Source organism: Saccopteryx leptura, chromosome 8 (genome assembly GCF_036850995.1).
Source record: "Saccopteryx leptura isolate mSacLep1 chromosome 8, mSacLep1_pri_phased_curated, whole genome shotgun sequence".
NCBI lineage: Eukaryota > Metazoa > Chordata > Mammalia > Chiroptera > Emballonuridae > Saccopteryx > Saccopteryx leptura.
Window position 1 is genome coordinate 70,716,969 of NC_089510.1, and position 24,755 is coordinate 70,741,723.

Consider the following 24,755-nt stretch of genomic DNA (forward strand, 5'->3'; position numbering starts at 1 on the left):
GAGCCTTGACTGTGGGAGAGGAAGAGAAAGACAGAGAGGAAGGAGAGGGGGAGGGGTGGAGAAGCAGATGGGCACTTCTCCTGTGTGCCCTGGCCGGGAATCGAACCCGGGACTTCTGCATGCCAGGCCAACGCTCTACCACTGAGCCAACCGGCCAGGGCTCTTGAGAGTTTTTTGACCGATGTGTAAACATTGTGTTGTTTCATCTATGAATATTTTGAGATATTTTTCAGTTATCTTTTTGTTAATGTTTTTAGTTCAATTTACTGATTTTTAGTTTAATCACAATCTGAGAGCAGACACTGTATGGTACTTATTCTTTTAACTATGTTAAAGTTTTTTTATGGCCCTGAATGTGGTCTATCTTGGTGAATATTCTGTATAAGCTAGAAAATGTATAATATACTGTTGCTGGATGAAGTCATCTGTAGATGTCAATTATATCTGGTTTATTGATGGTGCTGTAGAGTTCAGCTATGTCCTTACTAATTTTCTGCCTGCTGGATTTGTCTATTTCTGGTAGAGTGGTGTTAGCCTCCAACTGTATTAGTGGTTTCAACTACTTTTCTTTGCAGTCCCCAGTTTTTGCCTCATATATTTCAGCACACTGTTACACATTAAGGATTGTTATGTGTTCTTGGAGCATTGAACCTATATCATTTGACTTCTCACTGAAGGACTTTTTTTTTTTTATCATTTATTGCAAGGCCAATAAGTTCTCTCAATTTTTGTTGATCTGAGACCATCTTTATTTCTTTTTTACTTTGAAGGATAACTTTACAGCGTACAGAATTCTAGGTTGGTGAATTCCTCCTCTTAATATTTGAAATAATACAGGGGAGGGGGATGCAATCGGGGCAACACTAGACTCTTTGTAAACACAATAAATTAAATTTAAAAAAATTAAAAGAAAAAAATATAAATACTTCACTCATGTTCTTGCTTGCATGTTTTTTTTTAATTTAATTTAATTTTTTATTTTTTATAGTGACAGAGAGAGAGTCAGAGAGAGGGATAGATAGGGACAGACAGACAGGAACGGAGAGAGATGAGAAGCATCAATCATTAGTTTTTCGTTGCGACACCTTAGTTGTTAATTGATTGCTTTCTCCTATGTGCCTTGACCATGGGCCCTCAGCAGACCGAGTAACCCCTTGCTTGAGCCAGCGACCTTGGGTCCAAGCTGATGAGCTTTTTTGCTCAAGCCAGATGAGCCCGCGCTCAAGCTGGCGACCTCGGGGTCTCGAACCTGGGTCCTCCGCATCCCAATCCAATGCTCTATTCACTGCGCCACCGCCTGGTCAGGCCTTGCATGGTTTTTGAGAAGTCAGATGTAATACATATTACTAACATTAGACATCAAAAATAAAAAGATAACTTAAAAATTCATATTTATTTACAGGTATAACAATTATTGCATTAATAACAAAGAGGCAGCAATATGGTTGCTTTATGGGAACCTAGTATAATTGATATGATTGATATATATATTTATATAGCCTAGCTTGTAAACAAATGAATGAATCATAGCATTTTTATGGCATACTGTATTATAATCATAGTTACAATATAGTTGGAAACATTGCTACATTTTTTAAAAACCACTTATCTGTGATAATAGGCTAATACAGTTTTTCCAATTAAGAGAGGTATACTGTATAGTAATGTAATTTTTTGAAAGTAAAGTTATAAATTATATTCAATATTACTGACCTATACCTATGTATGTATAGGCTATCCACTTCAATACAAATCTTGCAGGTCCAGGCTGGGTTGCTCAGTGGATAGAGCGTTGTCCCGGCATACCGAAGTCATGAGTTCAGTCCCGGTCAGGGCACATATGAGAAGCAGCCAGTGAGAGCACAGCTAAGTGGAACAACACGTTGATGTGTCTCTCTCTCTCTCTTTGTCTCTTCCTTCCCCTCTTCCTTTCTCTCAAGTCAATGGAAAAATTAAAAAACAAACAGAAAACAATACAAGTCTTGCACATGATATTCTACATGATGACTACTTACACAAAAATGTCATAGTTCTTGCTGTCCATTCAGTTATTAGATTTTCAAAGGAAGACACATACACAGCAGATAAGTTTATTAACTGTTCAGCATGATGATCATTTCCTATTCGTTAAATTGACGTAGATCATCATAAAAGTCTTCGTCCTTGTCATCCTCACGTTGAGTAGGCTGCAGAGGAAGAGGAAGGGTTGGTCATGCTGCCTTAGGACGAGGAGGCAGGAGAAGCAGGCGTACTCAGCATAACTTGATGAAAAGACATTATAAGTTCTGCCTGACACTTTTGCTTTTCTATTTCTCTAAAACTGTTTCTAGATGGTAGCAATATCTTTCTTTATTGTTCGCTTTAGTTTCAGTGCCCATATCACAGAAGGTCCATGTTATAAAAGAAGTCAGAAGCAGTCTTGAAACATCAGAACCCTCTGCCTGACTGTCTAATGTCAATGTTTTGTGGCGTTGTTTCTCCTGCGTCTCCTTCCTTGTTGCGTGGCCCGGGCTCAGGAGCACTCGGCTCCATCAACTCATCTTCTGTTAACTCCTCTGGCGTGGTATCCATTAGCTCTTGAATTCTTCCAAGATCCATATCTTGAAACCCTTTATCCCCACTTCTTTTTTTCATATCCACAGTCTCTTTCATGATTTCCTTGATTGCCGCTGTTATAAATCCTGTGAAGTCAGGCATAGCATCTGGACAGTTTTCTCCAGCAGAAACTTCTTTTTTGGGCTTGATTGTTTCACACTTTTTTCTGTAACAACAATGGCATCTCTAGTGATGTAATCCTTTCAGACTTTCATGGTGTTCTCTCTGTTGGGGTTCTCTTCGATAGCATTGATGATCCTGTCCATAGAGTGCTGTGTCTAATGAGCCTGAAGGGTCCTTATAACCCCTGATCTAGAGCCTGAGTTAGAGATACTGCGTTGAGGGCAAGCAGACCACTTTGATTCCTTTGGTGTTAAACTGGAGTTCTGGGTGGTCAGGGTGCTGTCCAATAGCAAAAGAACTTTGAAAGGTAACTGTTTACTGGAAAAGTGCTTTCTGACTTCTGGGATAAAGCATCGGTGGAACCAATCCAGAGAAGGGGTTCTTGTTGTCCAGGCCCTTTATGCCGAAAGCCGGGCAGCTGGTGCTCTGTGTTCCCTCCAAGCTGCAGGTTAGCAGCTTTGTAGATCACGGCACGTAGTCACAGACCAGACCGCATTTGCACAAAACAGTGGAGTTAGCCTGTCCTCTCTTGCCTTAAATCCTGATACTTGCTTCTCTTCCTTATTAAGAAATGTCCTTTGTGGCTATTTTTCCTCAGAATAGAGCACTTCATCTGTAAAACCCTGTTCAGGCAGATATACTTTCTTCTCCATGATTGTCTTAATGGCATCTGGGAACTTCTCTGCTGCCTCTTGTTAGCTGCTTCTCCTGTTATCCTAACAATTAAACCAACCCCGTCCTAAAATTAGCAAACATACTTTCTTGGCGTTAAATTCTCCAGCATTAGATTCTTCACATTTTGATTTTTATGTTGTCATCTAATGAATTCTCTTTTTCTCAAATCATATTAGAATGTATCAGATGCCTTTCTCATAGTAATGCTCCACCCATAGAAAAACTACGTTTTCAGTATGAAATAAAACGGTGTTGTGCAAAAAGTACATGGTTTTTGTGCTGGCTGGCATAGCTATACTGACAGCTTCACAAATTTTTTTATTTTATTTTATTTTACAATTATCCTTACAATGGATCCATTTATCTTGAAATGGTGGGCAGTCTCAGCTTCAGACCTCACTTTATGGTACATATCAAGAAATTCAGCCCGACCAGTGGTGACAGTATAGATAGGGCATTAACCCAGAATGCTGAGGTCCCAGGTTCAAAACCCTAAAGTCGCAGCTTGAGTATGGGTTTACCAGCTTGAGCATGGGGTCAACAGCTTGAATGAAGGATCGTCAACATGATCCCAAGGTCGCCGGCTTGAAGCCTAAGGTTGCTGGTTTGAGCTCACAGTCGATGGCTTGAGCAAGCAGTCACTGACTGGACTTGAGCCCTGCCCCAAACTCCATCCAGGCACACACAAGAAGCAATCAATAAACAACTAAAGTGAAGCGACTATAAGTTGATACTTCTTATTCTCTCTCCTGCCTCTCTGTCTTTATGTCTCTATCTTTCTCTCTCAAAATCATTTTTTTTTAAATTCAACATTTTCTCATGTCATGATTTTTCTCTGCTTCTTGGGAGCACTTCCAGCATGACTAGTGGCACTTTGTGTGGGTTCCATGGTGTTATTCAAGGTTTACAGTATTGCACTAAACACAATGAAAAATATGCAAGAACTGTGAGGAGTCACTTTTTACAGTGATACACAATTTACTAGAGAGACAGCCTGTCACAGGGAGATGTGTTAGCCTCACCTGTTGTTTTAAATGGAAACTTACAACACTTGACCTCACTGTAGTAGCAACAGGTAGTGATGATGAAACTATTACAGAGTATAGGATATACTGCATTAATTTAATACTTCATCTTTAGATTTGTTTACTTTTTGTTTATTTGTGGGGTTTTTTTTTTACAGAGACAGAGAGAGAGTCAGAGAGAGGGATAGATAGGGACAGACAGGAATGGAGAGAGATGAGAAGCATCAATCATCAGTTTCTCGTTGTGACACCTTAGTTGTTCATTGATTGCTTTCTCATATGTGCCTTGACCGTGGGCCTTCAGCAGACTGAGTAACCCCTTGCTCGAGCCAGTGACCTTGGGTCCAAGCTGGTGAGCTTTGCTCAAACCAGATGAGCCCCCGCTCAAGCTGGCGACCTTGGGGTCTCGAACCTCGGTCCTCTGCATCCCAGTCCGACGCTCTATCCACTGCGCCACTGCCTGGTCAGGCTAGATTTGTTTACTTTTCTCTTGACTGTGAATGGCAATATGTATGGTCTATAAGTGTGTGTGTAAGTTTTGATAAATTTTAATTATTTTTAATAGATTTGTATATATTTTATGGTAGTAAATGATAAAATAGACTAGTATCTACATATGTTTTATGACACTCATGACTTACCTAACTTTATCTCCATTTTTTTTATATTGCTAGACTATGCAGTTCACCTGTAAGTTTTTATAAATTATTGCGAATGTCCGAAATTTTTCCAATATATTTATAGAAAACAATCCTTGTGTAAATAGACTTGCACAATTCAAACCAATGTTGTTCAAGGGTTAACTGTATATGGAACTAACCTTAGGTTCTGTGAAAAAAAATCAAACAAAATATTATGTTCTAGAAAAAAATGTAATGACAGAAAGCAGTGATTACCTGGGGCCTGGACCCTGGGCCAGGGAAGGGGCTGTCTGCAAAGGGAACGAGAGAACTTTCTGGGTGATGGAAGTGTCCATATTTTCATTGCGATGGTGGTTATATGAATGGATTCAACTGCCGAAACTCAGCGTACCTATACTTAAAATGGATACATTTTTATACCTTAATAAAGCAGGGGAAGTTTTGTAGTGCTTAATAAAATGCCAATCGATAAGACATTATTAACATAAAGTTTAGTTGCTAAGCTATATTTCAATGGGCCACCAGCAAAAGGACTTTAAAGGAAATTCCCAAGAGCCCATAATCCGGGAAAAAAGATTGTATTTTTCTCCACAGGGTTGGAGTGAGACGGGGTGTCCCAGGGCGCGGTCCTCAGGGATCCCAGGGCATTGAGTCAGTCACTCAGGGCCAGCCGTGTTCTCATTACAACAGCTGGGTCCAGTGTATATCCTGGGCTTTACTGTTTGCTCAAAACCCCAAATATATTTTCCTGTTGCAAAATTTCATGTGGCTCCCTATTTTTGACTGAGAATCCTTTGCTGCTACAACACGTGAGATGTTTTCATGAAATACAAAGTACCACTGAATGACGGCAGTGGTAAAACTAGGATACACCATGGGAGATTTTAATTTGCTACTGATTATTTTCTGTTGAAATATACCCATTGTATTTTATCTCTTAGGAACCGTGGAGTTTATTATGGACTCCAAGCACAATTTCTACTTCATGGAGATGAACACAAGGCTGCAAGTGGAACATCCTGTTACTGAGATGATCACAGGAACTGACTTGGTGGAGTGGCAGCTCAAGGTGGGAACGATTTTCTATTAAGTATTAGTCTTGAGACGTTACTTTCTGGCCTCTGAAAACATGTCATTTTGGATAAGGGTTCAATTCTTGCTGGTTGTGATGAGGACAGGAAAATGGGAGGTTAAAGGTGACATTACATTTGATGCTATGACATTACTGCCACTCTGTGGACACAGATTCCTGATCTGTTCATTGCCATCATTTCCCTTGGGCATGGGGCAGCCAGCAGGTGAGCTGCTGCCACTGAGGATGGCTTGTAACCGTAGTGTACCAAACACCAAAGCCTGTGCTGTCCGTAAGGCCACATCATTCTGGACCAGGCCATCATGAGATTTTTAGAGGCAGGACAGATGCCAGTCTGGATGAAATGAGCTCAGACACAGTTGGGAAGGAAGAGCCAGGGAGTGGCCTAGACCAGTAGAACGGTCCATGTGCAAGCGCTGACTTACAGACTGTGGCTGGCTCATGACGGGGTAAGTGTGGACGTTCACAGGACATTTGCGAAAAGTTATTAAGCAGTTTTGGTATTACTATGACATATCTACTGGTTTGGCAGAAGCTTAAGGCCACAACTGTTCCTTTATTATGGATAGTATGAGAAGCACTGGCCTAAACCAGAATTCCACAAAGCATATTATTTCAAATATTATTAATAATAGTTCAGTGTGTTTTTCTCTTTATTGAAAATAATGGATTGTCTCAGCCTTCCATTTTTAAATATAAAAAAAATTAAAAATTAAGTCATATGAATAGTCTTGATCTCTGTGGGATTCTTGGTTCTTTATGTATGCTGAATTTAAATTTTTTTTTATGTTGTGATGCTAAACTCTTGATTATTTTGATAATTTTGTCTTTTCAGAACTTCTGTGGACAATAATATGATGTTTTTTTTGCTATTTCCTTGGGGATGATTGGTGGTTTTAATTGAGCCAAAAGATTCTCCTGGGTCCCTATAGCCTCGGGGGCTAATGAAAACCAGGCACATCAGAAAAGCTGCAGTGGATGTAGAAACTTCTGGAAAAAGAGCTTATATTTCCAGAATTCGAGGAAAAGGAAGATTTTATTTTCTGAAGCAGGAACCCAGGAGAGTTCAGAATTGTGAAATCATGAAGGATAAAAGGTTTCTAAGGAATGTGGCTGCGGAATCTGTGGTTTGAAACACCATGCCATAAAGGCGTTCGGTTCAGCCAGTTTTCCTTTTATTCCTAACTGCTGCGGTTCCTTATTTTTCTTATTTACACATTTAAAGAGATGAAACCTTCGCTTCTGTTTTATGCTTACTGGTTAGTTCACTGTGATGCTGAGTTACTTAGAGTTTTTTTCCCTGAGTCTTTTGCTTTCTCAGGTAGTTATTTTATTATCTTGGAAGAAAACTTAAGGGGAGCGTGTGACAGCAAGTCCTCCAATAGCCTTTCCAGATTATCGTAGTTGGAGAGAAAGATATGTTGTATTTACATAATGGCCAAAATAGTAATAATTATAGTGATGATGCCTGACCAGGTGGTGGCGCAGTGGATAGAGCGTCGGACTGGGATGTGGAGGACCCGGTTCAAAACCCCAAAGTCGCCGGCTTGAGCGCAGGCTCACCAGCTTGAGTGCAGGGGCGCTGACTTGAGCCTGGGATCATAGACATGACCCCATGGTCACTGGCTTGAAGCCCAAGGTTGCTGGCTCGAGCCCAAGATCACTGGCTGCAAGGGGTCACTTGGTCTGCTGTAGTCCCCTGGTCAAGGCACATATGAGAAAGCAATCAATGAACAACTAAGAGACTAAGGAGCTGCAACAAAGAATTGATACTTCTCATCTGTCTCCCTTCCTGTCTGTCTGTCCCTATCTGTCCCTCTCTTTGTCTCTCTCTCTCTCTGTCTCTGTCAAAAAAATAATAATAATAATTATAAATAATGATAAAAATGATCACCCTGTTTATAATCTGATGCCATGCAGTATACATAAACATAATAAAATTGAGAAACCATTATGTTCCCCTTTCTGTTTGCTCTATCACTCACTTGCTGATTAAAATTACAAAGTCTAATATCATACTTTACTCATAGCTGTGAATATAGTCCTAATCACCAGCTAATTTACTATTTACAAAAAAGATTGATTCAATAACTAAGTGCTAATGTTTTATATGGAAACTGAGACTATAGTGGCAGAAGAAATCTTTGCTTCAATTGTATTGAGGAAAACACTGATTTTTATAACTTAGCAGTTTACCTTTCTCTAGTTTTAAACTCTAGAAGTCCATTGTAATTAATACTTTATTTTCAAGTTGCACCTGGTTCTAAATCTCTTTTTGCTTTTGCTCAACACTTGAGGGGGGGGTGAATAAAATAATTTTTATTTGACTTTACTGTAAAGTCCAGATATACATTTTACGTATACATTTTATGTAAAAAGGGCAAGACCACCAACTCACTAGTCTCAGAGCTGCTTTACGGTGGGTTTTTCTTTTCTTTTTTTTTTTTTTTTCTGAAGGTGGAAACGGGGAGAGACAGACAGACTCCGGCATGCGCCCGACCGGGATCCACCTGGCACGCCCACCAGGGGGCGTCGCTCTGTCGTGACCAGAGCCACTCTAGCGCCCGGGGCAGAGGCCAAGGAGCCATCCCCAGCGCCTGGGCCATCTTTGCTCCAATGGAGCCTCGCTGCGGGAGGGGAAGAGAGAGACAGAGAGGAAGGAGAGGTGGAGGGGTGGAGAAGCAGATGGGCGCTTCTCTTGTGTGCCCTGGCCGGGAATCAACCTGGGACCCCTGCACGCCAGGCCGACGCTCTACCACTGAGCTAACCGGCCAGGGCCGGGTTTTTCTAAGAAATACACTCTGTTCTATTACCAGATTGCAGCAGGAGAGAAGATTCCTTTGAGCCAGGAAGAAATAACTCTGCAGGGCCACGCATTTGAGGCTAGAATCTATGCAGAAGACCCATACAACGACTTCCTGCCAGGGGCTGGGCCGCTGGTGCATCTCTCCACCCCACCCGCAGACCTTTCCACCAGGATTGAGACTGGGGTGCGGCAAGGTAAACGGAAATAAAACAAAAGCCTTCTTGAATTTTTAGTGCATTTATTGTTTTCGAACAGGATCTTTTCCCTGTGTCTTGCAGAATGTAGTATGTTTTAAAATAGAGGTTATGGTTGATTTCTCAGTAATCTTTCTTTTTCCTTCTGGAATAGTTATTTTTAAAGAATGACTAGTAATGCCTGACCTGTGGTGGCACAGTGGATAAAGCGTCGACCTGGAATGCTGAGGTCGCCTGTTTAAAACCCTGCACTTGACTGCTCAAGGCACATATGGGAGTTGATGTTTCCTGCTCCTTCCCCCCTTATCTCTCTCTCTCTCTCTCTCTCTCTCTCTCTCTCTCTCTTTCCCCTCTAAAATGAATAAATAAATGAAAATAATTTTTTAAAAAAAGAATGACTAGTAATTTTAATCAATAAGCTCTTTTTTTGAAATGTAGCAGTACTTGGTCAAACCCAAGCAACAAATGTTTTGTGTGTATTATTTTGTATTTTTACTCTGCCTGATTTTTAAAATGATTTAAGGTGACTGCTAATTCACTAAGCTTAAGGCACTCTGCCTTCAAGTCAAGCTGGAGAATTAGTATATAAATTAGTGCAAGCTAACAATACTAAAAGAAATTTAAGAGCAAAGAAATAACAGCGTAAGAGTTGTCACATATGATTAGTTCAGTATGTGATTAGTAACAATGGTCATAACTAACAATTATTTAGCTCTTTTATGCAGGTGCTATTATAGGGATTTTTCTATATAGGCTCCTTTAACCACGAGAACTACCCTTTGAGGAGGAATTGTTATTGCCCCCATTTTCTGGATGAGGAAACCAGGGCACAGAGAAGTTAACTGACTTGCCCGAGATCACCTTTGCAGCCAAGATTCAGACCCAGGCAGTCTGGCTCCTGAGTCCACCTTAACTTGAGTTGTGGAGAAGTTATAGCAATTCTCAGGACTAGGAGACAATGTTAAGACACTTTTTTTTTTGGTATTTTTCCGAAGTTAGAAGCGGGGAGGCAGACAGACTCCCACATGCGCCCTACCAGGATCCACCCGGCATGCCCACCAGGGGGCGATGCTCTGCCCATCTGGGGCATTGCTCCGTTCTAGCATTTGAGGTGAAAGCTATAGAGCCATCCCCAGCGCCCGGGCCATCTTTGCTCCAATGGAGCCTCAGCTGTGGGAGGGGAAGAGAGAGACAGAGAGGAAGGAGAGGGGGAGGGGTGGAGAAGCAGACGGGCGCTTCTCTTGTGTGCCTTGACCCGGAATCGAACCCAGGACTTCCATACGCCGGACCAACGCTCTACCACTGAGCCAATCGGCCAGGGCCAAATGTTAGACATTTTTTAAAGAGGAAGTCTAGAGTGGATTTGAATAGGCATATTGATAACATAAAGAGAAGTAGAGAAAAGAGAAGTTAACTAAAGGTGTGTTTGAAGAACTATAAGAAACTGCGTGGCTGGGAAGTGGTTTAGGACGGTAAGTAATTGGAGATGCGGCTGGACACATAAATTGAGAGCAGATCATATAGGGTCCTGAAAACCAAAATGAGGAATTAGGGCTTCTTGATGACAAACTGGGAACATTTTGATAGCTCTTGGCTAAGCCACAGTGAGATTTGGTAGTAAAATTTTTAACTTAACAGCAGAACATCTTGGAAAGAAAAGAAGTCCCTGGCAACAGGAAAGAAAACACCTGTGAGACAAGCAGAGCTTGCAGTCTGAGCTACTCGAGGTGCTCAAAGGATAGCAGGTGCAGTTCTGAGAAGGACTCCCAGGCTCACATCTTTTTTTTTTTTTTTTTTTTTTTTTACAGAGACAGAGAGAGAGAGTCAGAGAGAGGGATAGATAGGGACAGACAGGAACGGAGAGAGATGAGAAACATCAATCATCAGTTTTTCATTACGACACCTTAGTTGTTCATTGATTGCTTTCTCATACGTGCCTTGACTGCAGGCCTTAAGCAGAATGAGTAACCCCTTGCTCGAGCCAGCAACCTTGGGTTCAAGCTGGTGAGCTTTTTGCTCAAGCCAGATGAGCCCGCGCTCAAGCTGGTGACCTCCGGGTCTTGAACCTGGGTCCTTCCACATCCCAGTCCAATGCTCTATCCACTGCGCCACCACCTGGTCGGGCCAGGCTCACATCTTGACACTGGGAAGGATAATCTAGTCCAGGAAGCTTCTCTCAACATTTCTCTTCTGTGTTTCCTGAGCCCCTTGTGCAATCCTCAGTCATTGCCCTGATTATATTATCTTATGGTAGTCTATTCCTTGTCTAGGTTCCCCATCAGATTGTAAGATTCTTTTCTTTTTAAAGGTTTTATGTATTGATTTGAGAGAGAGAGAGAGAGAGAGAGAGAGAGAGAGAAAGGGTGTCAGGGTGCAGGAAGCATCAACTCATAGTAATTGCTTCTCGTATGTGCCTTGACTGGGCAAGCCCAGGGTTTCAAATTGGCGACCTCAGTATTCCAGGTCAATGCCTTATCCACTGCACCACCACAGGTCAAGCAGATTGTAAGATTCTTTTTTTTTGTTGTATTTTTCTGAAGTGAGAAGCAGGGAGGCAGAGAGACAGACTCCCATGTGAACCCAACCAGGATCCACCCAGCAAGCCCACTACAGGGTGATGCGCTGTTATAGCTGGAGCCATTCTAGCACCTGAGGCAGGTACCATGGAGCTGTCCTCAGTGCCTGGGCCAACTTTGCTCGAATGGAGCCTTGGTTGCGGGAGGGAAAGAGAGAGATAACGAGAAAGGAAAGGGGAGGGGTGGTGAAGCAGATGGGCCCTTCTCTTGTGTGCCCTGTCTGGGAATCGAACCTGGGACTTCCACATGCTGGGCTAATGCTCTACCACTGAGCCAACCGGCCAGGGCCCAGATTGTAAGATTCTTAAGGGAGGGACTGTCTTCCACGTTATATTTGCAGCCATATAGTTGTTCAAGCCTAGGTCTAGGTGTTCAATATGTGTTGGTGAATGGGTGGGTAGTTGGGTGGATGATGGTTGGATGGATGGATGGATGGATGGATGGATGGATGAATGGAGAGATGAACAAGGGAATGTAATCCAACTCCTCATTTTATATATGAAGACCCTAGGTTTCAGAGGGGTTAGATGATCTGAAATCACAACAAGGCTCTAGAACAGTAGTTGTTGCATGATACCGCATCCTTTTGCCAGAACTGTTTTCTGACCACGGATTCAGATTCTTGTTCTCTGTCATGGTAATGATAGCTGCTTTGTTCATCAGTCAGCCAGTACTTGGCACTTTATGGTCAATCCTTCCAATAGCTACAGGATAGAGGAATTATTGTCCTTATTTATCTGGTGAGTAAAATGTGGTGGAGGAAGGGAATGCTAAGGGCAGAAGTGACTGTGATAGGAGAGGTAGAGGGAGTTTGAGCCAGCTTCCAAGAAGAAGGTAGGATGTGTCATTGAGTCACTGTTTTGGGGCCTGGTGCTCTTGGATGGCCACACCCTCCTCAGACATTTGATGAGTTTTAAACTAGTGTGAGCTTCAGTTCCTCATAAATAAAATGGTGGTAAGAATCTCTGTCATGCAGTGGTTTGTGAGACTTGCATGCGAAGTGTAAAGTCCCAGAAGACTGTCTTTTTTTTTTTTTTTTTTAATTTTTGCTTCAGTTTTTATTTCCCCTCTGCCCTCCCACCCACCCTTGGTGATGGCTGTAACCATTTGAGCATTTCTGATCACAAGACCATAAGTAAGTCTTAAAACAGGAGCAGAATTCTCGTCTAAACAGTAACAGAAGGGGATTCGCTGCGAGGATAGCATAGCTGGTGTGCAGTAGCGGAGGCTGCCCAGATCTTCTTGGTGGACAGTGCATAGAAGACTTAGAATTATGGAACATCTGTCCCCCCAACCACCCTTTTCCAGCATAGACCCCCAAAACCCCCACTCCCTCCCCCATTTATAGTGTTAACAAAAGCTTAATATTCTAGTTCTAAAGTGCAAATGACTTGGGTATGATTGCTGTTGCAATAGGTCTGAACAGAAAAAAAAAAAAATGAAGTCCTCTGTCTATGCGATGTTTTCCAGAATATAAAAGATGAGTTCCATGACGATGGGGCCCTCACTGAGCTGGCAGGCCCCTCCATGGACCACCGGCACCAAAGCGCTGTCCAGATCGTTCATGTACTGCGAGGGAAGGGGCTGGCCATTGCTCCCTGCTTGATAGCCAACCTGATCTGAGTCAAGTGTCACACGCAGTCCCAGTTTAGTCATTCCATCTTCCTTCAGAAGCTTCAGGTGGGGACAGAGAGCAAGACAAAAAGCCTTGGCAATGTGCTCAGTCAGTCGGCTATGATCTGCAGGGTCACTCAGGCAACTGTGCTGTCATCATTTTCTAGGAAAAACACCTCTGTCCATCTGATGACCTTTCCATTTGCTTTATACTCTGATCCATGGAATATCTTCACACTTGTTATAGACTCCATGGACTTCCCATCTATAGGACTCATGACACCCTTGTCGACGTTCTTGTCATCGTCCACCCACTGGGTATGGATTTGCTCCTGGGGATCTTCAGCGTCAGTCAGCCTTGCCACAGGTGATGGTGAAGTCCTTCATCTCTCGCAGTGCCTGCCTCAAGGCATCCATGTTCTCTGCAGTAATCTGGACCATAACACCATCTTCCACAATACTGGACTTGGCAAGATAGCCTGAAGAGGATTTCAGAGCGCCACTGAACACAAAGAAACTGGCACCGGTGACCTTTCTGGGCTGATTGTGAATACTGATGGCCTGAGACTGATAGTTTCCATCACCATTCTGCACACACACGAGATGAGAATCTGCCTTCTCATTGAAGCAGGCCCCTCCTGCTAGGACATGCTCATTAGACTTGTTCATGGCTTTCATCATCTCATTGTATCTGTTACTGGGAATTTTGATGCTGGTTTTCCGAACTTCCATATCAACCACCAAACCCTGAACCACTGGCAATGTGTACTGGTAATTTCTGAAGTCTGCAAGAAGATTCATGATGGTATGCCCCGTCTCACCAAACTATGGCTTCCGAAATCTGACGCTGAACAGTGGGCATGGATAAAGTCGATATTCAGCTCCAAGTCTCAACATTAGTCAGATGGGAAACACTTTAGCCCAAGGAGTTTCCCATTTCTGAATAAGAATCCCAAACAAGTAAGGTGGAGTTGGGAGTACAAGGTCTTGTAGTGACTGGTAAGTAGATGTCCCATATAAGAACCCACCATGTTCTTTACTGCCAAGGAAAGTTTGACTGAAGAAGGAATGTCCCAAGTTGCCCACAACATTCCCTGCCAGAGCATCCCGATAAAGCTGCACAAAATGATTAAAGATATCCTTTGGCAAACACTTTTCATCTGGCAGACATTGCAGAAGAATGACTATCTCGGACTGACCCACCGCATGCATTCCCTTGGTTGTGAAACACCAACACCAGCACTTCCTGTTCACATAATTTACAATTTTAACCATTGACAACAAATTTGCATTTAAAACAAATACAAGTGGGTCAGGGCCACCATCCTCCAACTGCTGCATTACTGAAATCTGTGATGGTTTCTCTTCCACAGCATAGTCTCCTTTTACACCAGTGGAGATGAGAATGGGAGGAAGGCCATCTTCAGGAATAAGGTTCATTGCACTCCCAACAAGACTTCCAACCTGAGTTATACTCCCCGAGAACAGAGAAATATCAGTCTCTGCTGGTAGTGGACTGGTAGTTACTGGCTTGACTGGGTCATGTGATACAGCCAAGGTTCCGGCAGAGGAAGTTCCATTCATTGTTAATTTGGCTGCATCAGCAACTTCTCCATTAGGCAAGATCCCATCAGCAAACCAAACTCGTCTCTGCTCTCTGGGCTGAGCCACTTCTGCTCCAGGGTGCTTTTAAAACTCCCACAGGTACCATCACAGAGGGAGGTGGAGAGCTCAGGGCTCCTGAGGCCTGAGCTTGCTGCAAGGGAGGGATAGTAGAACAGTATTCAGCAGGATTGTTAGGGTTAGGGCTCTGGCTTGAGGCACTCATCATGTTCTCCCAGGCTTGAGCATTCATTAGCACTGAGTGGCAGATTACACACACTCCAGCTTCCTTTCTATCCGTATATAACAGTTTACATTTCAGGCTACAGCAAGAAGCACAGAAAACCTTCCCACATGCTCTGCAATGATGCCTCCTTTTGGTGAAAGTAAATCTGGCTTCACATTTCATGCAATTTGGAGCCTGATAATCTGGTACCCATACCGGAGCCACCTCACCCAGAGTGGTAAATGGCTTTCTGGCAGAAATTCCAAACTGACCAGCTCTGAGATCATTATCTGGGCTATCTGGAGCTAATAAAAGGCACGGTCTACTAGATATCCCAGACTCATAATTTTCTAAATGTTCCCCATTTGTATCAGCAATAGAAATGTTTCCCAAAGAGGCGTTGCATACATTGGTTGCTGAGTTTTCCCCTATTTTTGTTTTCCCAAGAACATCATTTTTGTTTTTAATATTATTTCTATTGTTTGCAAGAAGGTCATTTTGTAAATGATCTGATAATGGCTTTGGAATCTGAAGTTTAAGATTAGAAGGTTGCTTGGGTCTTGCACCACCAAAAGGAACACTGATGGATTGCAGGTTTGCTACTGTCTTGGGTGAAGATTGCCCAAGCACTGATGGAACTTGGCTAGAAAAATTGTGTAAATAATTTTTCTTCATTAGGTCACCGGTGCTGTTTAAAAGTAGTCCACTCCCTTCTGTGACTTCATTTCCTCTCTGTTCATAAATATTTGAATAGCATTCTGACTTGCTCTCCTCTATTTCCTTTTCTTCTGTTACTGAATCTTCTTTGGAGGGTAAAGCCTTTGGAACAAAACAAACACCTGGGCTCTGCATTCCATAGGAGTCACAACAATTAGATGAAGTATCTGCTGCTGGTGTATCCAAAACATTAGATGAGGTATCTGCTGCTGGCATATCCATAACAGTGGAGAAATCACATCCTTCACTTTCATTCATGAAAGTTCCGTTTAAATCTAGGCCTGTTTCTCCTTCACTATCATTGTAAGTATCTTCAGGCTGATTCCTCTGCAGAATCTTCTCTTTTTCTTTATTTACTTGGCTGTCATTCAACTCATTTAGTTTAGTCAATTTCCAATTAGTCATCTCCTGAGATTCAGAGAAATGCTCTGTCATATTAAGTATTTCTGTAGTGCCAAGAATTTCTTCATGCTCACAGTCTTCGTCTTCATCAGGCCTAACTTCATTGGGCACAAGGCAATCTGAAAACTGTTCGCAGTTTTCATCCTTTCCAGATGCATTACCTATGTCTGGTTTGAGAAGCAAAGGTAAACTAGACGGGATGGATTCTTCAGTTGTTAACTTCTCTGCTGGCTCTTTTTTCATCAAAATCCCCTCACTCAAATGGGAAAAGGAGTTTAGACTCCCTAGATCTGTCCTAGAAGAGCTGGTTTTGTCAGTGAGAAACTCATCTGGTATACAGTTCTCTTGGTTTTTAACAGCAGAACCTCATCTGTTCCCTTGGATGAGCTTACTCAATTGATTGTTAAACTTGGAATCACAGCATGGAGTCTCTACCTATATTTTCATCATTCTTTAATTGTGAAGGAGAACAGACACTGGCTAGATTATCAGATGAAGTAGTATATATATGTTTAACAGAATCCCCCTCTGTATTTGGTCTATTCAACAGATCCATTTGTTTCTCTGAGTTCATATCATTTTCAGCAGACCCGTTTATATTGAAATTAAATTGATCAGTTTGTCTGTTTTCATCATCCAGTGAACAACTAAAAGCATCCATGAGGGACTGACTATTATAATTATTACAATCCTGCAAATCACTTTGTAATGTCCTTTTATCACAGTTATGCATGACAGCTACAACAAGAACATTCTTTTCATCTGGCAGACAGGCTAGGTTTCCACAGTTGTTTTCTCCCACTTCAACAGTGCTGCACTGATCATCTTGATTACAGTTTCTCTTAATTAACTCATCTTCTGCAACAGCATTTTCATCGATCCACATTGTGTTGATCTCTGGATTCACAGTACAGCCCTGCCCATTAGCACAATGGTCCTCCCTCTGTGGTCAGAGGCGTCGAATGAGCCAGGGAGAACACTCGCAGTGGTGGCTGTGACTCATTAGAAACTGCAGGTTCATTCACACTGGCCAATGCAGGGTTAAATGACAGTCGGTGAGAAGGGGGATCTAGAATCTTATTCCACTTTGTATCCAATGAAATAGGTGAAACTGTTTCATCTTTATTTTGTTCAAATTCATCTAAAAGCTTGTCCAGGTTGTAAGCTTCTGCTTGGAAGTAATTCTCCATCGGTGAGGAAACACCACTTATGAGACTTGTTTAAACCTTTTTCTCCTTACACATGTGATAAGAAACGGACCTCTCTGTGCTTACTCATGATGCTTGCTGCACTACCAGCCAGTCCTGCTGATTCAGTATGCTGTGTTTGATCCTCGAGCAGCGGCCGGCGTCGCCCGAGCATGGCCCGGGGGAGGGGGGGGTCGTCCCCGAGCCGACAGCCTCCTCCGGAGGACACCCGCGCAGCCCCAAGCGCCGCCGCGAAGCTCCCACTCCTGAAGGGGCTGTGGTCGCCGCTGCTGCTGAGGCCCAGCACCCGCCGAGCCGAATCGAGCTCCTGGGCCGCCGAACCCTCGCGGATCCCTGACGAGCGCCGCTGAACCGGGCCGGGGTCGCAAGGCTGCGGCGGGACCACCGACGTGCCGCAGGCGGGGATCCTCAGCCAGACTGGCTTGTTTGTCATCTTTTATCCCCTTGGTTTTGACTATGAGTGGTTATTATGGTTTTCCAATTTCAGGAGATGAAGTGTCGGTGCACTATGACCCCATGATTGCGAAGCTGGTCGTGTGGGCAGCAGATCGCCAGGCAGCCTTGACCAAACTGAGGTACAGCCTTCGTCAGTACCATGTGAGTGACCTGGGGCCGTGTTGGTGACCCCGAGGCTCCCTGTATCTCTACAGCCAAGCATGTCTGTCATGATTAGTCAGCCTTTGTCCTTGTCAACGTACTGCAACCAACTACTCATATGTCACAAACAAAATAATTTTACTTGAGAGAATTTCCCATGGGTTTGAGGACTGCTTGATTTCAGCTAGAAAGGAAAGATTACAGGACTGAAACTCTTAGTGTCAGTGTCACACTTCAGTGACATCCGGTAGGAAATTCCTGTTCATCCTGTAGACAAGGCCATTTACACAAGCGTGGCCTACAGTTTGATATTATTTTCTCGAAAGGAAAATAATTATGTTCAGTTTTATCCATTTGATAGTTTGTTGCTTTTCTGTAGCACATTAATTTTCTTGGTGCAAGTAAGTCCCATACCAGCTGATTTAGCTTCATAGAAGGATTTCTTATTAACCCATGATGTTCTAATTGTTGTATGTCATGACTTTGATCAAACCTCTGATCTCTCTGGCTCCAGCCACGCTGGCCTCCACACGCAGCATGGAGCCGTGGGCTCCTGTTTTCTCTTCCAGAATGTTCTTCCCCCACAGGATCCCGGGACTCCCTCCCACTGCCCTCAGCCACTGCTCACCCCCTCAGAGCCTTTTAAGGCTGCTCCATTGAAAATAGGACCCTGTGCTATTCCCTGTCCCCTCAGCCAGGCTTCTTCTTCTTCATGTAACCTGACATTATAGTAGAATTTTATTTCTAGATGCTGTTAATGATCTGTTCCTGGAATGTAAGCTCTGTGAGAACAAACCGTTGTGTGTTTTGTTCTCACTGTGTCCCCAGTATCTCGATCTGGGCCTGGCTCCTACAAGGTGCTCAGGATATGGTGAATGAATGAGCGGACGAACAAATAAACTCAAGGCTCAGCCAGCTGGTTTTACTCTTGATTCCATTTATTGGGTTAAGTTTTATACCTTTTAATTTTTATATCAGTTGTGTGAAATTTGGCTTTACTGTTGGAAGGAAACTCTTTTGAAGGTCATATAATCCCATCCCCTCCCAAGTATAATAATCCTGTCCTCTGTGTGTGAGTGTTCTGAGTGGCATGTCTTCAATATCTTGCAAATAAATGTCATTTAAGTTTCTTAACACTTATCACTTTCCTCACCTGATTCCATTAAATGTATTCTTCACAAAACACCATTTCCTGTGGCCACTTTATCATAGTAAAATGTAGTTTTAAGTGTTAAGTCCAGATCTATAGTGATGGTGAACTGGGGTGTTTTTGTTTGTTTTGTTTGAGAGGAGAAGAGGTAGAGAGACATGCACCCCTGCTAGGATCCACCTGACAGCCCCTTTCTGGGACCATGCTCTCAACTGAGCTATTTTTAGCACCTGAGGTAGAGGCTGCACAGAGCCATCCTCAGCACCCAGGGCCAATGCGCTCAAACCAGTCGAGCCATGGCTGCAGGAGGGGAACAGAATGAGAGAGAAGGAGGAAGAGGAGGGGTGGAGAAGCAGATAGTCGCTTCTCCTATGTGCCCTGACTGGGCCTTGAACTCTGGACATCCACATGCCCAGCTGACACTTGACCACTGAGCCAACTGGCCAGGGCCGAAGTGTAGTTTTTTTGTTTGTTTTGTTTTCCTGAGAGTGGTCCATAGTCTAAAATACTTAGCAAAAGGAGCAGAAGCCATACAAGTGTTTTTCTGAATATGTTGTTTGCCTCACTCACTGAGGATGTCGGCTTTATTCTCTTTCTTTCTAGATTGTTGGATTGCACACCAACATTGACTTCCTCCTCAGCCTGTCTGGCCACCCAGAGTTTGAAGCTGGCCACGTGCACACTGATTTCATCCCTCAGCACCGTGAAGAACTATTACCCAGACGGAAGGCTGCCGCCAAAGAGTTTCTATGCCAGGCAGCTCTGGGTCTCATCCTCAAGGAGAAAGCTATGTCTGATGTTTTCAAAATTCAAACACAAGGTACGGAATGCATTTCTGTTTCCTGTGCTTGTCAGGATATTCTGAATAAGTATTGAACATGCTTTTCTTTCTTTAGGCCACTCTTGCCTCCCTTTTTTTTCTGTTAGTGTTTGATGCCATCCTCTGCTAACATAGTTTTTAGGATGAAGTAGAGCTCTTTACATATTTGAGATACACCCCATAAACACTTTTTAACCCTTTTTCTATAATGTAGTTACCTAGCAATGTAGAGATGGATCTCTTTTCAACCAGCACACCAGGCCTTGCTGCAGCCCGTGCCGATCCCTTCCGACTTCTTGTATTCCCCACTCCTGTGGCCTACTTTGTTGTAGAGTCTGTACTTGCAGCAAGTTCCGGGTCCTGGAGACTGAAGGCAGGGCACTGGAGCCTCTCAGATTTCCCTGGGTGACCTATGATTTCCTGTTGGGTTGTTTCCTACTCTCTCTTCATTCTGTGATCAGATTTCTGACTAACTGGAGACCTAGGTCCTTGCCGTGTCATAGACTCTGAGCCTGGGGCACCCTGGGCAGAGTCGCCCTGACCGCCATCCTGGGTCGTCCTCCTTAAGTTGTTGCCCCACCTTCCAACACCTCCGGAAGCAGAATTCATGATGAAAGTTCATTCACCCAGTACAGTTCAGTCAGTTCTCCTTTAAAAAGTTTTCCCCCATAAATTGAGCAAAATTTGAGCTTTCCCAAACTTACTCCATAATGTTTACTTAAGCTAACTCTCTGACCTTTGGAGAAAATAAGGGGAAAAAGTTGAATCCATTTATTTCTTCATTGCTGTTAGGATTATTACACTATTATAGGATCTTGTTATTAGAATCATTAATTTCTAGATTCATTCAAGAAATTTATATTGAAAGCTTAAAATTACATCTGTAGGAGACTTGTGCTCTATCCTCATTTTGTGCCGTTCCATTAAATGAAATGCATCTAAATGTGCCCCATATGGTATTCCTAAGCTTGGATTTAGTGTTTTTAGAATAAAGTCCTCTTATCTTCCTTTTTTAAAAAATTTATAGCCAGCACAGATATGAACTTCAAAATAAATTGCTTCAGTTTAGCTATGCCATAGCTTCTGGATATTGTCCAGCAGAGGATGTACACTCAAAAACTTCTAGGCTGGACCGGTAAGACAAATGAAATAAAAATAGTGAGTGGGGCCCTGGCCTGTTGGCTCAGCGGTGGAGTGTTGGGCCTGGCGTTTGGAAGTCCCGGGTTCACTTCCTGGCCAGGGCACACAGGAGAGGCACCCACCTGCTTCTGCACCCTTCCTCCTTTCCTTTCTCTCTCTCTTCCCCTCTCACAGCCAAGGCTCCATTGGAGCAAAGTTGGCCCAGGCACTGAGGATGGCTCCATGGCCTCTGCCTCAGGCACTAGAATGGCTGCGATTGCAGTGGAGCAATGCCCCAGATGGGCAGAGCATCGCCCCCTGGTGGGCATGCCAGGTGGATCCTGGACGGGTGCATGCGGGAGTCTGTCTGCCTCCCCCCCCCACTTCTTACTTTGGAAAAATACAAAAAAAAAAAAATAGTGAGTGGTAGAGATTTTGGTAATCTGGAATGGATTAGCCCCATCACAAGGGATGACCATGCCTGACCAGTGGTAGCAGAGTAGATAGAGCATCGACCCAGAATACTGAAGTACCTGGTTGGAAACCCCAAGGTCACCAGCTTAGGCGCGGATTCATGGGCTTGAGCGTGAGGTCACCAGCTTCAGTGTGGGATGATAGACATGACCCCATGGTCTCTGGCTTAAGCCCAAAGGTCACTGACTTGAAGCCCAATGTTGCTAGCTTGAAGACCAACGTCACTGACTTGAGCAAGGGGTCACTGGCTCAGCTGCAGCCCCTCGGTCAAAGGCACATATGAGAAAACAATCAATAAACAACTGAGGAGTTGCAACTGCAAGTTGATGCTTTACATCTCTCTCCTCCCCACCTCTCTCTCTGTCTCTCTCTCTCAAAAAATAAAGGAGGAGATGACCATTGTGCAGCCTATATCACCAGAGGATGAGAGTTTAGGCTACAAATATTCTCATTTTTTAAAAGAAGCTATAATTTTTCATATGAAATTTCTGAGATATAAATCAAAATATCTAATTTAAATCTAAAGCAATGAGAAGAACAAAGAAAACATCTTTGGGCTGCCAGTGTAGGAGCTATGTTTTCTGTTTTCTTTTGTAAGGTATAAATTTATTAGACTTAATGTTCATAAACTTGTTGAATTTCTTTCCAGATCAATATTCTCCTTTTGCATTCAGCAATGGAAGAAGACTGAATATCTCTTACACCAGAAACATGACTCTCAAGGATGGTGAAAACAGTAAGTAATGTTTTATTAGAAGAGAAATACGCTTTATAGAAATATGTTACTTTTACCTGAAAAAATGAATTCAGCCTGGCCCAGTCAGTCTGTTACATTTTTAAAAGACCTCTGGACTAAACATTGGAAGGAGGTGTGGCTCTGGCTGGTGGAGTTAATGATTTTTATTTATTTTTATTACACTTTTTCTGTATTTTGTAAATAGTCTTAAAACATGTCATAGCAGAATGACTGAAATGAAATTTGCCAGAATATAGTGAAGTAACCACTGGGTGATGGGATGTGAGGCGATTTTTCTCCATCTTTCTTTGTACTTTCTTTGCTTTGTAATTTTTCTTCAGTGGTAATATATTACTTTTATTTATTTATTTATTTATTTATTTTACCCTTATTCCCGTCCCGAGAATGTATTCCTTCTAAATCAGAAAAACAATATCCAAACTACTCCAGGGAGGGAAGACTGCCCAGTGCTCAGGCAGTGTGTCAGGTGGAAATGGGTTACCAAGGAGCTGTAATTTATTAGGTGCCTCATCACATATAAATTTTATCTTTACAATTAAGAAGGGGGAGTCACTGTTGTTCCCACGTGTGGGTGATGAAACAGAGGCACAGAATTTGCGATAATTCACTCAAGACTAGTAAGTGGCAGAGCCATGATTGACACCTAGTCTTTCTGACCCTGATTCCTGTACTATTTCTACCACTTTCCCATGGCAAATTGATCGCAAACTAATCTTAGTAGGCTCAGGGGGGAGGTGACTTATACTAAGGTTAGGAGAGGCTGACACCTAAGCCAGAGGAGTTTATAAATTTTTGGCTGGAACAGTGTACCTGAGGGACCAGAATTATATGAGAGCTGGTCGTTGTATCCTTTCTACTGTGGTACAGTTTGCATGGGAAACCAGAGCGGGACAGTCAGAGCTCAGAGGGCCAGGTAACGCAGAGGGCGAGTTGTCACTGAGCTGTGACAGCTCCACTATAAAAACGTGCCTGTCAGGTAGAACAGCCTTCCTGCCAGCTCATCACACACCCTCCCCTTTACCTCGAATCTGTGTAGACACCCACTCACTTCTTAACAGATTCTTTGTTCACACAAGTTGATTCGGTTATAGCTTTTCAGATACGTTTACAGCCTGAGCCTAGATCGTCATCCCCGTTAAGTGCATGGAGTACTTGGAAAGAAAGTTTGCAGGCATCCCGTGTAGAGTAGCATTCTGCAAATGGTTAAGCTCTCCATTTTATGCTGGCATATTTATTCATTTCATCCTTAAAACAAAAAAGCAAACAAAAACAACAACCTCTAAAATGTATAGGCTGAAAATACTGAATATTAGTATCAGCAGCAATATAATTTAGTGGCCTCTTCCATCTAAATGAAAAGAAAAATCACACGTGCGATTATAATTCAGATGAGCCAACTGTGTTATTTGGCATGATGTTCACTTTGGCACTGAGCAGTGTTTTGAATTACATTGTATTTCTTGGATTTTTTTTTTAATTAAAAAAATAAATATATAATTGAAAAGCAAACATAATTGCTGTTCACCACTTCCTTTCAGCGGTATTTTTCAATAGTAATCCAGGTCTGAATGTAACAGCTTTCAGAATTGTTATGCTAATCAGCAGTTACTATGGTTGAATGAGAGAGGACACTAAACAAAACGTCTGAGGGCCCAGAAGAATTTCTGAATCTAATGTAGAACTAATTTAGTGATCTCAGTGAGAATGGCCAAGTATATTAAATAATCCAGGCTTGAAAGATATTCTCACTTTGCTACTAGTGGCCATGTTTCACAGAATCCTACCCTGCCCTGAGTAATAATAATAACAATATTAATAATAATAGCTAAGATTTATTGTTTGACACTGTTAAGTGCTTTCCATGAATTATTTCTTTTGTATTTTCAGAACAGGGTGATGAAATCGGTGTTATTATTAGTGTCAACTTTATAAAATTAACTTATAAAACTTTTATACAAGGTTTAAAGAGAATTATAATTTCCTTAAAATCACACCAAAAGTAATTGGTAGAGTTTGAACCCACACTTCAGGGTACATGTGCTTACCTACTATTGCATCATGCCAAATTTTCATACGTTCTTAAATAGTATATAGGAGGATAGATAAGATCTTTCTGTGGGGGTCAAGAGAGAGCGAGGGGAGGGGGAACGAACTGAGTTACACTATAATATATAAAAGAATTTAGACTTTTTCTGGGGATGTCTTTACTATGGTTCTATTGGCATTCATGTCATTTAAATACTTTTCATGTTTTATAAATGGAAAGAAAACTGATTTGGGGTAATTGGATGCATTTTCTTTTAAAAGGGGCTAAAAATATTGACAGGATACAGAGTGGAGA

At 42.5% G+C, this 24,755-nt stretch overlaps 1 protein-coding gene and 1 pseudogene across 1 annotated transcript in view; one reads left to right on the plus strand and one right to left on the minus strand.

Annotated features, from left to right (window-relative positions):
* The window catches only part of MCCC1 (methylcrotonyl-CoA carboxylase subunit 1), a 79,977-nt gene that overhangs the window by 43,498 nt on the left and 11,724 nt on the right, over positions 1–24,755 (plus strand). Inside the window, exons 10-14 of the mRNA XM_066347285.1 lie at positions 6,001–6,128; positions 8,969–9,152; positions 17,985–18,094; positions 19,848–20,064; positions 22,307–22,393. Coding sequence (XP_066203382.1) covers positions 6,001–6,128; positions 8,969–9,152; positions 17,985–18,094; positions 19,848–20,064; positions 22,307–22,393 — 726 coding nt within the window. The remainder of the gene's footprint in view (positions 1–6,000; positions 6,129–8,968; positions 9,153–17,984; positions 18,095–19,847; positions 20,065–22,306; positions 22,394–24,755) is intronic.
* Positions 13,107–17,879, minus strand: LOC136379881 (zinc finger FYVE domain-containing protein 9 pseudogene; annotated as a pseudogene).